General features: G+C 47.1%; 1 protein-coding gene across 2 annotated transcripts in view; it reads right to left on the bottom strand.

Annotated features, from left to right (window-relative positions):
• The window catches only part of CAPN14 (calpain 14), a 25,709-nt gene that overhangs the window by 8,288 nt on the left and 978 nt on the right, over positions 1-16,443 (bottom strand). The window contains exons 2-14 of one of the 2 annotated variants that reach the window (XM_077774222.1): positions 15,628-15,697; positions 14,687-14,805; positions 14,413-14,549; positions 13,657-13,831; positions 12,984-13,049; positions 10,595-10,680; positions 9,251-9,325; positions 8,013-8,176; positions 6,674-6,846; positions 3,823-4,028; positions 2,809-2,845; positions 1,827-1,883; positions 266-323 (exon numbers count right to left, since the gene is read on the bottom strand). In XM_077774222.1, the coding sequence (XP_077630348.1) occupies positions 266-323; positions 1,827-1,883; positions 2,809-2,845; positions 3,823-4,028; positions 6,674-6,846; positions 8,013-8,176; positions 9,251-9,325; positions 10,595-10,680; positions 12,984-13,049; positions 13,657-13,831; positions 14,413-14,549; positions 14,687-14,805; positions 15,628-15,697 (1,423 nt within the window). Of the gene's footprint in view, positions 1-265; positions 324-1,826; positions 1,884-2,808; positions 2,846-3,822; positions 4,029-6,673; positions 6,847-8,012; positions 8,177-9,250; positions 9,326-10,594; positions 10,681-12,983; positions 13,050-13,656; positions 13,832-14,412; positions 14,550-14,686; positions 14,806-15,627; positions 15,698-16,443 lie in introns of those variants that run through there. The other variant, XM_077774223.1, reaches the window with a different exon arrangement.

Raw genomic sequence — 16,443 nt, 5'->3', positions numbered from 1 at the left:
CACAAAGTAAAAAAAAAAAAAAAAAAAAAAAAAAAAAAAAAAAAAAAAAAAAAAACCTCCAAAACCAAAAACACTATTTTCCAAGCTACGTAAATTTCTCTACTGCTTTCTCAGACCACATGACCCACCCTGAAATAAGACACAGCTGCCAGGGGGACCATCATGCAGCAATTCACGTGCCCCACAGGGGAAAGAGAACAGACCCAGAGTTTGGGAAAGTTGTGTCCCTGGAGTCTTACATACAGGATGACTCTGAAATACTCACTCGACCAGGTCATGTGGTTCAGGATCTTCTGCAGCTGCACTGCGTTTATTTCTGGATACTAAAGTGGAAGCAGAGAGGCGGGAGAAAACCATCATTACTGAAGGCTCATTAGATGCAGAGCAGCAGCCGCAAAAGAGGGCTGGGAATCCACTCTCGCATCAGCTCAGCGTGTACACGTGCCATTTCTGGGCGGAATAAGTGATGCTGGGGGTCAAGTCCAGGGCTCCCAGCAGGGCAGGACTCTTAAGAAGCAGACTAATAATGGTGATTTTCAAATTGGGTTTTTATCAAGATGCTTCCAAAGTTCAGCAAACTATTTGGTTTGAATTTTATCCTTTTTAAAAAATTTTAACATTTACTTATTTTTGAGAGAGAGACAGAACATGGGCAGGGGAGGGACAGATAAAGAGGGAGATGTAGAATCCAAAGCAGGCTCCAGGCTCCGAGCTGTCAGCACAGAGCCCAATGAGGGCTCAAACTCACGAACTGTGAGATCCTGACCTGAGCTGAAGATGCAAGTCAGACTCTTAACTGACTGAGCCATCCAGGTGCCCCTGAATTTTATTCTTAATAAGACATCTTCAGCCAAGGCTCCAAATTTTAATTTTAGGGTTTATCAGAATCACCCTTTACATTAACACTTACCTTTAAAAAATATAAATGAAATATAAGCAACATACAGTTGAGCTTATAAAATAGATACATATTCACAATATACCTTTCGTATCTGTTTTTTACAATTTGAGTTTCTCAGTGAGATTCCATTAGATAAAGGAACTGCAACCAAAAATGTCTGGAAACCCCTGGTATGGAGGAAAACTTTTATAACAACACATGTAAGAGTCTGACTATCTTCTCTGGCTACATTAGGCAAAATGCCAGGGGTGAATATGAGAGAACACAGGGTGCAGGCATATTGTGAATTAAATCCAGAGTGTTACTAACACAAGGAGCTCATGGTCTTCTAGTTTTAATGACCTCACTAAGGTGTCAGACCCCAGATATCTTGTGTATTTATTGCCCTATTTCTCAATGGATTTAGTGTCCTACAGGCTAGGGACAGAGTGGCCTCCAGAGCCTTGTGCTCACACCACTGGCCTCCTGATCTGGGTCAAGCCAAGGAAAGAACTCAAGGAACCAAATATGTAGCCCCAGGCTCTACTCTTCCCTGATGCCCTCTTACTAGCCCTATCCGGTCTCTAAGTGACCACCCTAGGGGTCTTTCTCCTTGGGCTCCCCCAGAGCTCTAGGGCTTGTCTTGACCATGCTCTGCACCACTGCCAACACGGACCCTTGGTTCAACTATATAGTCCATTTTCTTGGGGATTACAGATTAAAGCTGTTTCTCCTACAACTAATCAATATTGCTTCCAAGAACAGATAAGCATTTTACAGGAGCCTACTGGAGACAATCCAGTTCTACCCAATTGTCGAAAACTTGAGGACTTGAATAGAAAGTGGTAATTTGGGGAAGAGTAGCCTTACATCATGCTTTGTACACAGGGTCAGTACACAGTCCCCTGCTTCACCCACTGCTCACCACCACACACGGCCAACTTACCTTTTCAAAGAGTTTAGTGAAGAATTCATCCTGTCCTTCATTCTCGTCCACTATTTCCTATAGGAACAGACACACAGAAAGACTTATTCATTTGGATAAATGAACGCTCATGCATACCCTCACATCTCATGACCCCAAGGCCCCAGAAATCCCTAAGTTTGACCTTGTGCACTGTCTTAAGTTTTCTACTACAGTGTTCACACATCCTTTGTTTCTCCAATAATCACTGCCTTTGGGGAAGTAGCAAACAATAAAATGGTCAAAAGAAACACTAGGTATAAAGAAGCAAAAGCAAGTAAATGTATCACCCAGGTGCCTGGGGCTCTGGGCCTTCAAAGACAAGGATGTGACCAGAAGGGCAGCTCTCCTGTCACAAAAACAGCAGGTACCTGTGAGGCTCAGTCAGGTCTGACTCTTGATTTCAGCTCAGGTTATCCTTTCACGGTTCATGAGTTCAAGCCCCACATTGGGGTCTGTGCTGACAGTGCAGAGCCTGCTTCAGATTCTCTCTCACTTCCTCTCTCTCTACCCCTCTTCCACTCATGCTCTCTATCTCAAAATAATTTTTAAAAAAAAATTTTAATGTTTTATTTAATTTTGAGAGAGAGAGACAGCATGAGCAGGGGAGGGTCAGAGAGAGAGGGAGACAGAATCCAAAACAGGCTCCAGGCTCTGAGCTCGCTGTCAGCACAGAGCCTGACATGAGGCTCAAACCCACGAACCATGAGATCATGACCTGAGCTGAAGTTGGACGCTTAACCGACTGAGCCACCCAGGCACCCCTAATTTTTTTTTAATTATAGAAAAACAGCAGAACCCAGGTGCTCTCAGGGCACAGCAGGCAACGTAGTCTGGGTGCCATAGAGTAGGGTCTGCGGGATCTGCCAACTGTCTCCCCCGTCAAGCCTGAATGTGAGGGGAGAAGCCCACCATCTTGGCTTTGGAAACAGTCCCACATGTGGAATGCCACATGCCTATGTACCTTAGAGAAGACAGCACTGGAATTGCAGCCAATTTCACTGAGGGAAAACAAAAGGCAGAATTACATTTTGGGAACCACCTTGGGAGCATCTTGGTCAACATTCTCACTCCCCTGGGAACACATCTTCCACATTCCTTAGCCGATGTGCTGTGTGGGCTTTGCCCAGCTCTCATGCCTTACTCCCCACTTCTCCTGCTTGAAGTCGACAGACCAGCCACGTGGCCCAGCACACTGCTTGTCCCTCCCCACATGCCTGGTGCTGTTCCTCATCCCCATGCCTTTGCTCACACCAAGCCCTATGCCCGCATGCCTTTTATCTTCCCCACCCACATCAAACTACTCCTGCTCATATGTATGACTTGGCACTGACAGGCAGTAAGGCCTGAGGTCAAGTAAAACTACCTAGTGCCAAACCATAAAGAAAAAAGAAAGAGAACTAGATTCTAAGCATTGAAGGGCTGTCGTGTCTAAACAATCATAAGCAGAAGAATAAGTTGGGCAGGGATGTGTTTGTATACTGATTTACTTACACACACTGACAACATCTGAGCCTGCACATTGATGACAGCCTCCCCTCATCTGAACAACCCCTATGCATCTCCTAGAAACTAACATTTCCTGAAGTCACCCCTATCTCCCCCCAGGACCATGGAAGACTGACTCAGATGCTCTTCCTTGATGTTCTCATAACACCCTATACAGATAAATGCTTACACTGGACACAGGATAGCAAAAATAACCACTCATATGTTCCTGTCCTTTCCAGGACTTGAGCTTCTGGAGAGCAGGGGCCAAGTCTATTGTAGCTCTTTCTCTTGAATGTCTAGCAGGCTGTTCATTTGCTAGAAGAAGCGTGGGGAGGAAGAGGAGAAGGATGCTCTCCATGCGGAGAGAGCCTCCCTACCCCTCTTCTGTGTTGGCCACAGACCCCGTCCTCTGCCATTTCCACCTCACCTTCCATACCACCCCTGGCCCCAGTGGGCCCCGACCTCCAGGGAAGTCCCGTGTCCTTACTGAAAGATGTGGTTCCTGGAGAAGACTCTCAGGACAAACTCCGCCTCCTGGCCAGCCTTGGAGGTGCAGGGCACAATGAGATAGGTCCCTGGCTCCAGCTGCAGTTCCTGACTCACTTCTTTCTCTGTGAGAAATGCTTCAGGCCATCTTATGGGGGCATTTTTCCAGAAAAACTCAGGGGGCAGTCTCCTCTGGTCACCATAGTACTGTGGGTGGAGAATGGAAGAGCCCCAGGTCAGGTGATACCCAGGGCTTGATACCTGGGGCCATTGTCCAGGAGATAGGATACAGGCAGTCTCTGATTAGCCAAACCCTACCTGTTCCAGTGGAGGGGTGGAGGGGTGAGGAGTGGAGAGGAAAAAACCAGAACATGTCAGGAATGGGTACCATTGCTGGAACCCTGTGTGAGGCTGAGTAAAGACATGTCAGTTCCTTTGACTTTACATTAGAAACAACATCATATATAAATGATGGGAGAAACATCACCATGCCTGTACTTTATAGGAGGCTCAGACAAGTTAGGTCATATCCCAAGGTCACCTAGCTGGTAAGAGTCCCAGCCAGGGTTGGAACTCAGGGCAGCTGAGCCACCAATGTCCATGTTCCTTACATTTCTTGTTGTGGCCTCCATGTATGCAATACAATTTCAAGGCTAATTATGACATGATTATGGTCATAGATACAGGTCGACCACCAAACATCTTCCTGCCTACATTATAACAGCTACGTACTCATGAACTGGACATTCTACATCATCTCAGTGGAGGAGAATGAGATCTGGACAAAAGTTCAGAGGACCTGAATCAGGGCTCTGGCTCTGACATCACCTGAACATGTGGGGTTTTTTTGTTGTTGTTATTGTTTTATCTCGTATTCTCTTTCTCTTACTCTCTCTTTCAGTCATTTCTCACTCACTCTCTTTCCTTTCTCCCTCCTTTAGTTCTCTATCTTTCCCTATCTTTCTCTCTTGCTGCCTCTCCCCTTTGTTCTCACTCAGGGTTGTGGAGGGAGACAAGGACCATATGCAGGATCCCCCCTCCAGTTTATGTACAGATAACAAGGAAATTACCCACCCACACAAAAACATATTCCACAGATTCCACTCAAGGCTACAGAAATAAAATATATCTCCTGATGATGCATGCTTTCTTTTTCAGACAATGAGAACTAGGGAACCATCCTGCTGCCATTTTTGCCTTGGCCTCTAGGAATCTCAGAACTAAATTTTATAATCAGCCATTTTAGCTATCCTACGTTTAGGATTCCTGGTAGAATTAACTGCTTACTTTATCCATGTATGACTTTTTTCTTGCCTTTAAATTTTTTTTAAAGTTTATTTATTTTGAGAGAGAGAGTATGGGAAAGGGACAGAGAAGGAAGGAGAGAGAGAATCCCATGCAGGCTCCACACTATCATCACAGAGCCCGATGGAGGGCTCAAACTCACAAACCATGAGACCATGACCTGAGCCAAAATCAAAAGTAAGATGCTTAACTGACTGAGCCATCCAGATGCCTCTTGCCTTTTAAATTTTTAACCGGCTTATAGTTTTGTTCTGTCTACAATTTAATTGTAGACTGACCCATATATGATATAAATAAGTCTTTTTAAAAATTTATAGTCAACTTCGGAAGCCTTCAGTGTTCCCACAGGAGGGAAAAAAACAAAACTGACCCAAGGTACCTAATGCAAAAATGGTTTCTTTCTTTTTAATAGTTTCTTTTATAAATATCCTTTTACTTGATTCAGTCTAATCTGAAAAAATTAAGTTTTCCACCTCTGGTTTCTTTGGGAAACAAAGTAATAGCTACCACCCTTTTGGAGGCTGGGATACCTCACATCTTCTTAACTGATCCCTCCAGGCTCCCACTGCAGATGAGGGACAGAATGGTTCTTGCCCTCTGCCTGGGTTTCTGTCCCACTTTCCTGAGCCTTTGTCCCTTGTCCCCGAAGAGGTGGGCTGCATGGTCTCCCAAGGTCCCATATGTTATAGATCTGTTTTATTATGGGCTTCAAAACTCAGGCAGGAATGTGATTTACCATTCTTCCTATGCTGCAACAGCCTCTAGCTATTTATGCAGGGATTTAATAAATTCTAAAATTTATTGGTTCTACACCAGGCTCGGAGACCTCCCTATAGACGTGGAAGGATTTCTCAGGGTCCTTGGATAAGAGAATGGCAAGTGCTCATTTCTTCCACACTCACGGGCAGCCAGCGTTTGTGCCAGACATCCTCATAGCTCTTACATAAGGCTGTTACAGTCAAGCTAAACCACACGGGGGATAGCACTCCAAACCAGGGCCAGCTGGTCAAGTGTGGAACTCACCTCGCTCAACTGAAACACAGAAAAATGAGAGACCTCATTAGGCACGAATCCAACTCTTGCACAAGCCCACAGTGTTAGAGGCTGATATATAAGGAGGCTCTAGCCAGAGGCCCCCTTCCCTCCCGTAAGACTCACTATTGTAGTCAGTGACATTTTAATCCATCATCAAGAATTCTGGGAAAGAAGGCAATCTTGGCTTTTTGGGAAAGGAAAAGAACACCCTACACCAGTATTGATTATACAAACTGCGCGTCGGGCACCATAATGAAGCACTGGCACATGACGTTCTCCTATTCTACCCTTTGCCTAAATATCATTGTCCCCACTTTGCAGATGAGGAAGCTGATGCTCAAGTACAAGGAGGTGACTTGTTCCAGATCACAGGTTCCTAAGGGACAGAGCCCAGGCCCGCACCCAGGCCCCTTTGTGGACAGAGGCAGATGGGGAGGAAGTCAGGGGACAGGAAGAAAGGATGACCAACGGTGGGCATGTGGCATGAGGCCACGCGCCCCGCCCTCCGAGGCCATGCCTACCCTGAAGAGGTAGAAGCCGATGGCCAGGTGTGGCTTCCAGTTGCGGTGCCTGTGCCTGGGCTTCTGCAGCAGGGACACCAGCACGCTGCAGAGCATCCGGGACCTCCTGCCCTCCTGAGGGCTCCAGACGGACAGCAGGAACTGCGGATTCTTCCAGAATGTGTCTGGAGCAGAGCACAGAGAGGTGGGTCAGGCCTCCCCGCGCCCCTCACATATCGCCCCCACAGACTCAGGGCGCCTCCCCTGGGATTCCTTCCCACCCAGAGGCCCATGTGGACAGAGTCAGGTTGTCAGCCTCACCTCTATCCGCCCTTCCACTCCACCTCTTCCACCCCGCCTTCCTCTATAGACACCCAGATGGGGAGCCTTCTCGCTGTTGAAGGCCCTTTGCCCAGTGCATTCACTGCCCGATTAAGTGACTGTATTAGCTCATGGAGGAGAACGTGTCCATGATCTCCGGGAGGTTTGCATTTTAACAGGGACCAAGCCTTAGCTGCAGGGCAGCTTGAGACTTTGGGAGGACCTGTCTGGCAGGAGGAGGAAGCCGGAGCAAAGGGCGCCTGGCCAGCTGAGATTGTAGCCTATAGGTCTTTCCTTCCAAAGAGATGGCCCAGCACCTCCATTGTGGAGAAAGGACGCAGTCACAGAACCTCTCCGCTTGGAGAATTCAGACACGTTTGTCTCCTGTAACTGGTGAGCTAGGAATCCTTGATTTTATTTCACAATCAAACTCTAGGCAAGGAGGGCCTGATACAGATGATTCAGTTACTATTTCAATCCTGCCTTTAAAGAGTGGTTATTTCGGGGCGCCTGGGTGGCTCAGTCAGTTAAGTGTCTGACTTCTGCTCAGGTCATGATCTCCCAGTTTGTGAGTTCAAGCCCCGTGTCAGGCTCTGTACTGATAGCCCAGAACCTGGAGCCTGCTTCAGATTCTGTGTCTCCCTCTCTCTGTGTGTTCCTCCCCCACTCATACTGTTTCTCTTTCTCTCAAAAATAAAGATAAATAAATAAATAAATAAGTGGTGGTAAATAAATAAATAAATAAAAGGTGGTTATTTCAGCATGGAAATGACCTTGTCCTAAAACCAAAGATTTAAGCCACCCTTTTACCATGGGATGTGTGCCTGTGGCCTCCTGGTGCTAAGGAGGACACAACCCAAGGCCAGAGCACGCAGCTTGGCCAGTAAAGTCCCTCATGCCTCAGCCAGATGCCCTGTGCAGGGCAAGAGCATCACCACCATCCACAGCAGCTGTTGCCCCTCTCCCCACCCTTGCCTGGCAAAGCTGCCACTTTAGCCCCAAGGGTCCAGGCTCCCGTGCACATGCTTACCTCGGGGCGCCTTCATCGGGCCACCAGCTGTGATCCCCTTCTCCCATCTCCCCTCCCACATGGTGTATGCCCACTTCTGGCCCACATCCTGACTCAGCAGTCTCGGGGTCAGTTTACAGATGACCAGAAGCATGAAATGTATTTTAAAGTCCTTCAGTGTCATCCTGTGGAGAAGAAGAGGGAACGGCATGACGTCTACTCATCAGGACCTGAGCAGGGGTTGGAACCAAGCTGCCCCAGCCCCCAGCCCCACACCACACCCTGCTGTACCGCTGAGCTGGCCTTGGACGCAGGAGAGCAGACCTGGCTAGTTCAGCATGATGATCCCATGACCCCAGTGCACTGGGGGAGATGCCCCCCCCCCAACCGGTGGCTGGAAGCAGCGGCAGTGTTCCTGTTTTGCTGGTTGTGGTGATAAGGCTGAATTGAGGCATTCATAACTATCCAATTAAGATACAAATGTTCAATAATAATGGACAAGTCGGTTCTCAATTATTGATTGATAAAATTCTTAGCTTATACTTGCTAACTTTGGGGCTCAAGACATACTACCTGAACTGGTCGATGCTCAGTTTACTTATCTGTAAAGTGGAAATAATAGTATTTTCAGGGCTCTTGAGTTCAGTGACAACTTCCAAAGAGAGAGGGGTCACAGCGGTCTGGAAAGGGTGCAGAATGGGAGAAGAGGAGCCATGGGAACAAGACTGGAAGTTAATAGTAAGGGCAAAAAGCGAAGGGGAAAGGGAAGATATGGGGCTCCTGTCAGATACTCAGAAACAGTATTAGCTCAGGGCATCTTGGTGGCTTTTCATAAAAAGGGGTGAGTGGCTTTTGGGTGGGTGGGAGTCATATCATGGTGGTCTGGGTGGGAGGGTGGATGCAAGTGAGGTGGCTCATAGTTTATAACGCCATCTTTCCCCATCTTCCTTTAAGGCCGGGAAAGGCAAAACCTTGGGGTTGAGTGTATTGATACAGAGCGGAAATCAGAGAGAAGGAGAGGGCCAGCCCCATGCTTAGCTTTGATGTCCACTGAACGCCATGGCAGGGGTCACAGTTCTCACCATAGAGACTGTGACCGTTTGCAGGGGCTGTTTGCCTGCTAGACTGGGGGCCCCTAATAGTCTTCTTGATCTCTATACACAAGGTGCCTGGCATACATGTGACACCTGATAAATATTTGCAGGCTGGGTATCCAAATGTAAGCCAAGGCATTTGTCCCGAGTCCCCAAGTCAGATACCAGAATTCTCCATCATCGCTTTTTCTCAGGAGCAGAATCTTCTCCTTGGGGCTCAGTAGCTCCCACGTACTTGAGCTGAAAACAGAAAAGGGATGCTTCTGTGGGGAATGAAAGGGTTATAGAGGACATGAGAGAAACGCGTGAGTAAATGCCTGTCATGTCATTATCTACCTCATCTTCATGCTGCTTTGCAGACAACCACAGCTCACGTCCTGCTTTATAAAAGCAACACGTAACATTAACTCATCCCTCACTGTGTCCCAAGCTCTGGGCCAGGTTCTTGACATACTTTATTTCATTTAAGGCTAACAACAATTTTTCAAGGTAGGGGCTTTTACTGCCATTTTAGAGATTAGGAAACAGAGGTTAAAAGATTAAGTCACTTTCCAGAAGTCACAAAGTTACAAAATGTCTGAGAACATTGAACCTACATTGGTACTCTGTATTTTCAAAGCCCGTCATTCTGAACTTGTTTCTGACCGTGAAGGAGTAAGACTTCCCTGCATCAATTCCACATTAATTCCTCACCATAAACAACCAAAAATGGGACAAAACATTTAAAAAAAATCTGTCCTCAGATGTTAGATAGCAGGCAGCACAGTGTTCTGACCCCCAAGAGAAGGGAAACAATATCATCTAGACTAATGTCAGCTAGACTCCACCCAAAACTAAATACCTAGAGGGTGACCCAGGGAATCACATTCCGATATGAGCAGAAAGCCCAGAGGTCATGACCAGTCACCAGAAGGTCGAGGCCAATCTAGATCGGTCTACCTCTGACTCAGCAGCTCAAGAGCTCACTGAACCAGGGAAAGAACACTGAGTTAGACACCAAACACCTTGCTCAAGTCATGCTGTGAGACCTTGAGGAATTCATTCACCAAGCATCAGCGTCTTCATCCGTAAAATGGGGACAAAACTCTCTACCTTATAAGAGCATTGTTCAGAGGACTAAAGAATAAAAGAGATAATAAAAATTCAAAGTGCTTGATGGAAATATGCCAGACTGCAAATAGGGGAGACCTCTGCACATTTGAAGTAAATGTAATTTTACTTTCAAATAAATAAATAAATGTGGGCAAGGAGAAAAAATTCAAAGCAGCTTAGCACAGTGCTGGCAAGCTCTCAGTAAACATTAGCTCAATTATTATAATGAAGGAGAAAACATCTATATATCATTAAGCATCTCATAAATGTGAGAGCTTGACCTTCGCCAATCTGAAAGCTCTCTTGGTCAGGCTGGAGACCAAAAGAACATGTTGGAATTTGTGTGCAGACGGCAACCTCCTTTGCAGGCTTGCCCGACCGCTTCTTCGCCCCTGCCAGTGGGTGTGGGGCGCTCACCTGTCACTCCAGTCTCCTTTCCATTCTACCTTGCCCCAGGGGTTTCGCAGCTTGACTAGATATTCTGGTCCCAGTTTGCAGGTCACCTGTGCAAAAGGAGAAGCAATTTAGGTGGTTGGGCTGAGTGCCAGATGCAAATGCTGCAGATATCTGCATGAGACTCGTGCCTGCCAGATGAGACCTTGAAAGGGAAGATTCAAGGCCCTGAGCATTGATGGAACAGCAACTTACTTAACCTCTCTGTGTCCATTCCGTTCTCTCATCTGCAAAAGAAAGCTAATAGTCACATCTGCTGCAATGGGTTGAAGGGGCCTCCAAAAGACCAGTCTTCCCAAAATCTGTCAGTGTGATCCTATTTATAAAAAGGGTCTTTGCAGATGTAATTAAATTAAGGATCTTGAGATAAAATTAACCTGGATTAGGGTGGATCCTAAATCCAGAGATGAGGGAATGGAAGGGGAAGGGGAAAGACACAGAGGAGAAGGCCATGTGAAGATGAAAAAAAGGATTAGGTTCTTCTTTCCAAGCTAAAGAAGCCGGAGCCACCATCAGCTGGAGGATGCGAGAATGATTCCCCCCCTAGAGACTTCAGAGGCTCTCATGACCCCTTGATTTCAGAGTGCCAGACTTCAGAACTGGGAAAGAATACATTTCTGTTGTCTGAAGGCACCCGCCTTGTGGTAATTTGTTACGCCAGCCCCAGTTTACTAATATTAACCTACAAATGTTAATGTTAACATTTGTAAAGCAGTTATGACGCTAGTTAGTGCATAGTAATTTTGGTAAATATGTTAAATAAACATGAAACAAAATATAGACATGAACATATAAGTGCTATATTGAAAAGCTGAAACAATAATACAGTTTCTTATTGACCTCACCGTGTACTCCCTGTTGTTAACGTTTTGCACAGGCGGGGTAGAATTATCAGCTAAAGAAAATGAACATCAATGAAATGTCAGGTCGACTATATCTTATTTGTTTAAATGGTTTTTAACAGGTAAAAATACATGGTTCAAAGCAAAAATTATATGAAAAGGCCTCTATTAGCAGTCTCGTGCCTGCTTAGACCACTCCATTTCTAGCCACTCTCCTTCCATACCCTTTGAATGCTTCTGTATTCAAATAAGAATATATATCATTACTGCCCTTTCTTTTTTAAAAGAAATTTTAATGTTTATTTCTGAGAGAGAAACAGAGTGTGAGTGGGGCAGGAACAGAGACAGAGGGAGACACAGAATCCAAAGCCCAACGAGGGGCTCAGACTCACAAACCATGAGATCATGACCTGAGCTGAAGTCAGATGCCAAGCCTGAGACACCCAGGCACCCCTAGTGCCCTTTCTTTCTTAAAGAAAAAGTAGCATACGATATAAATTCTCCTGTCCCTCACTTTTTCTACTCAACAGCTTTTCTGTTTCTTTGTTAAAGGACTGTGAAAATAAGTGAAAAGCTCTTGACACACACACACACACACACACACACACACACACACAACTGGAACAGATCTGGGAAGAAAAAGAAATCAGGTGGCAGTGGAGTTCAAGAAATTTAAAACACTTAAAGGGAATTGGGGGACTTGGGGACATCAGGCTCTCCAGAGGACATCAGAGGGTGTTTAAGACAGAACCAGTGGATTTCTTACCTGCGTGCTTTTCTGTGTGGCCCCCTCCACCAGGAGCACCCTCACTACACACCCTTCAGGGGCCAGCCCAATGTCACCTCCTCTACAAAGTCTCTTCTGACTTCCCCCAACTAACCCAACCAGGAGAATGTCTTCTCTCCTCCCTCTGAACCCCGAAATCCTTTTGCCTATTCTACCCGCCACCCCCAGTCCCCACCTTCTACTTTGCTTTCTTACCATTCTTGTGTGACGTGTCTCCATGCCTGACTATAAGCTCTGTGTAGGCAGGGACCCTGTTCAATTCATCTTTCCCTCAATGCTTAACACAACTTGAAAGATGAATAGCAATGAAAAGAACCTGAGAGGTTGGTGAAAAGGAAATTCTGAGAAAGAAGCAGGAATTTGGGTGGGAAGCTCTAAATATGAAGGTCATCAGTGGCAGCCCAGAGTGAAGGGGTCTCAAGGAAGGATTGGGAGCCCCCAATCAGCAAGGCTGAATGGCTGATTGACTGGACTGCCACAGGGCAAGAGGGGCCAGGATGGTGCCATGCAGGTGGCAAAGGCCGAACCCACCTCATCACTCCAGGATATAGGTGCACAGGTGCAGGGAGCCCACCACCTGCTTTAGCAGACGGCCTATAAAACCCATCAGAGAATTTGCCTCTCTAGACTGGGCACAGCTAGTAACACTCACCAGAACCTTGGTGAGAAGCCTCAGGAGAGAAGGGGGAGCCTGAAGGGATAGAGAGGGGCTAGTTCTACCCACCTTTCTGATTCCTGTGAGGGTATAGGCATGGCCACCTACCAGCCCGTTCTCCAGCACCCTCTCTTTCTGTGGAGACAAGAGAGCTCCTGTCAGCCCACTGTTGTGTACAGTTTATTTGGGGGTCATGGGGACCTGTGTGGCCAAAGCAAGGGCTTATAGGGAGGTCTGGGAGAGAAACACGTTGTGTCCTCACTGTGGCCAAAGCTCTTCAGCACCCATAGTCTCGTTAGAGCCTCTAAGTCAGGGTGCCATTCCGCAGTGGTCCCCATCCCATTCACACAGGACAAATTCAGATTCAGAGCTGCTAAACCATCATGTGGGGTGACATGGTGTTTGCTCCTGGGGGCAAAGCTGAACCCAGAACTCCCCACTCTAGTTCCAAGTCCTTAGTTATTACTAAATCGGGTAGTAAAGACCAGTTGTGCTAGCAAAGCATCTTGCACCTGGTTGACACTTAGTCACTGTCAGCAACCTTTCCTGCATGCCATCTGCATTCTACTGTGGTCTTGCATGCCCCGAGGCTCACTTGGCCACGTGGGTTTGAACATCAGGACTCTAGGTGTAGGAGCTGGGCAGGAGTCTCAGGGCCCACAATGAGGTGAGAGCACAAGTTGGTGGATGAAGCTGATGGGAGCTGGAGAGGACATTCTGCTAGTACACAGCCCGCTCGTACCCCTGAGTGGGTCTGGCAGCCAATGAGAGTTCTGCTGTAGGTGGCTCTGGTGAGGATGTCCCAGAGGTTTCCAGGGGCCTCTGCTGGCTTGATGGTGATTGTCACCCCTCCAGTGAAGTCCACAAGTGCTTCAGACACCTGTCCACGCTGCAAGTCTTCATAGGAGCCAGAGAGCCTGTCCAGGGAAGAAGTAAACATGGAAGAAGAGGGGAAGGGGTATTTATACTGTAGCCTGGGATGGTCCAAGTGAGTCTAATGAGCCCCTGCTTGGCTCTTCTCTGGGCATGTGCCTGCAACTCCTTCCTTCCATCCCAGGGGCAAAGGAAAATCTACACTCTGACTTCCCCTCCTTGTCAAGTAACTCCGTCCATTAGGGAAAAGACAAAATTTCAGAATGCTTGTTCAGATGGGGTAAAATCTACATAAGAGACTCTGAATACATCACTTCTATATTCAAGAAGCCATGCCTCAGTGTCTCACTTCATCAAATTTACCTCTTTCCTCTTGGGCTCTTTCTCAGCATTGAGGAGATAGAAACAGAAAGACAGAGAGTGGGGAAGGAGAGGGGAGAGGAGGGGAAAGGAAGGGAAAGGAAATGGTAGGGGAAAGGAAGGGAAGGGGAAGGGAGAAGGGAAAGGAAGAAAGGGGAAGGGAAGGGAAGGAGAAGGGAAGGGAAGGAAAGGGAGGGGAAGGGGAAGGGGAAGGGAAGGGAAGGGAAGGGAAGGGAAGGGAAAAGATTTCTGGTGGTTGTCTTACTTAGCATAGGCCTTTTCCAGAAGAGCTCCCCAGAACAAGTTTTTGTAGGTGGAAGAGACAAAGACCAGCTGGCCGGCTGTATTCACAGGAAGTCGGTCATCTATCACCACAGGAACCCACTTGCCAAAGTGCCAGAACTGGAAGGAGAAAGTGCCCACTGGTGAGTAAAGATTGCCATGGAAAGGCAGTCATCTCAGGAGGCAAAGACATGACTCTTCCAAGAACCTTCTTTCCTATGGCTTCCTCCAGGCTGGGGCACCAGGAGGATACTCACCCAGAACTGGAAAATGCCAGCATACTTCTCAGTGAAATTCTGATTCAGGGGAACAACACGACTCAGGATGTCCTGGTGCAAAGTCAGAGCTTGCAAAGCAGCCAAGAACCAGCAGTCGCCTAAGCCAGAGAGGACACAGTCTCTGCGTGGATGTGCCGCACGTGCACGTACGCTCTACAAATGTCTGCATGAATGCATTGAGGACTTATCACATGTAAGAAATGCCTGGTCCCAATTGCTATCCTCTGTGGGCTTATAGCCTAGTTTAGCAGGAAGGAAAGATCTACTCAGAGGAAGACAGTGAGCAGGAGGTGGGGAGGAGCATTGGCTGGAGTTTCAACTTGACACCAAGAATTGAGCCAGATTCCTTGAGCCGAATTCCTGGACCAGCTTTTAGCTCCTGAATGCCACATCCTCAGGAACTTGGACCCAAACATGATCAAACTTTCCTGAAGTCCTACCTCTGTAAGTGATTTATGTTCTCCTGGGAAAGTCTCGACCCTTCTGGACTCCATTTCTCTGTCTGTGAAATGAGTATTACTATATTTCCCTTCCCTGTGGCCAAAGTTTTTTTCTATTCCCCTAAAAAGAAAGTTGAGATAAGGATGGACTTACTTGGCCTCTATCTGGGGTATCTGGTGTGCCTCAAAGGACTCATTAAGGGGACTAGAGCAGAGAGAGCACATTCTCCAAAGACAAAACTTATACCTGACAGCTGGTAATGAGGATTATCGTTAGGCAAGTTTTGGCATTCTCATATGTCCTCAGAGGGCCTGCTGTTATTTTCCCAGCAAGGCCACAACACTTTGAGGTGGTGTTCAGGGTGGCCATTTTCCCCCATTGGGACCTCTAACTTCCCCTCTTCCCCACCCCCACTCTGCCTGGGCTGGGCCAGGCTTGTAGGTACCAGGTCTGTGTCTCCAGGGGCTGTGCAGACTTACCTACCACTCCCTGGCACAGGTCCAGCCTTTTGGCGTTGGGAGAATAGAACTGTGGATTCCTGTGCAGCTCCTGCAGGGATAGATGGAATTGTCCTTCTGACCAAGAAGAAGCTCCTGGAGCTACAGCGACCATAGTGTCCCATACCCGAGGACTGGACTTGTGGGGACATAGATATAGGATTCATATGAAATCAGGACTGGTCCAGACAATCTGGCATGGATACAGCCCTTTGTACTTCTCATTCCTTCTTGCAGCCCACATAAACCAGAGTCCTGGAGAATTCTGCGTGGGTACTGGGGTACAGGGCTTGTACCCACAATGCCTTTTCTTGGAGTTTCCATTTAAAATGGAAGTATGTCTTTTGGAAGGTGTTATCATTTTTTCCTACAGATCTTCACATCCTCCTCACTTTCTTCCTACTCCTCCTTCCCACCCCACCCCCAAAATAATGGCTTCTTTGCCTTTCTGTGCTGAGATACTGGGCGAGACGATGGTGGGAGGTGGGAAGGGGTGGACTCTGGTCCATGGGGAGCACTACACCCCTCAGGTTCTGCACTGGCACAGCTTCATAAGGTCAGGTATATGACAGTCTCTTTTTCAGCAGTTTCCAAATTTTCTGGGAAAAGTAGAATCATGGCTGCTCTCTAGTTTGGGAAGCCCACTTGGGAATTTTATACACAGAAGGGACTTGGTGTGGGGCTGCAGACTTTGATGAGAAGGCTGGACAGGGCACAGAAGAATGGAGAATTTGTAGCATATGCTGACTTTACTTTGTTCTAGATGTGTTTGGGAAATCTTTTGTGTAAATCAAGTCG

The sequence above is a fragment of the Crocuta crocuta genome, unplaced genomic scaffold (assembly GCF_008692635.1).
Source record: "Crocuta crocuta isolate KB4526 unplaced genomic scaffold, BGI_CrCroc_1.0 scaffold246, whole genome shotgun sequence".
Classification (NCBI taxonomy): Eukaryota; Metazoa; Chordata; class Mammalia; order Carnivora; family Hyaenidae; genus Crocuta; species Crocuta crocuta.
This window is presented reverse-complemented; position numbering and strand designations above follow the sequence as displayed.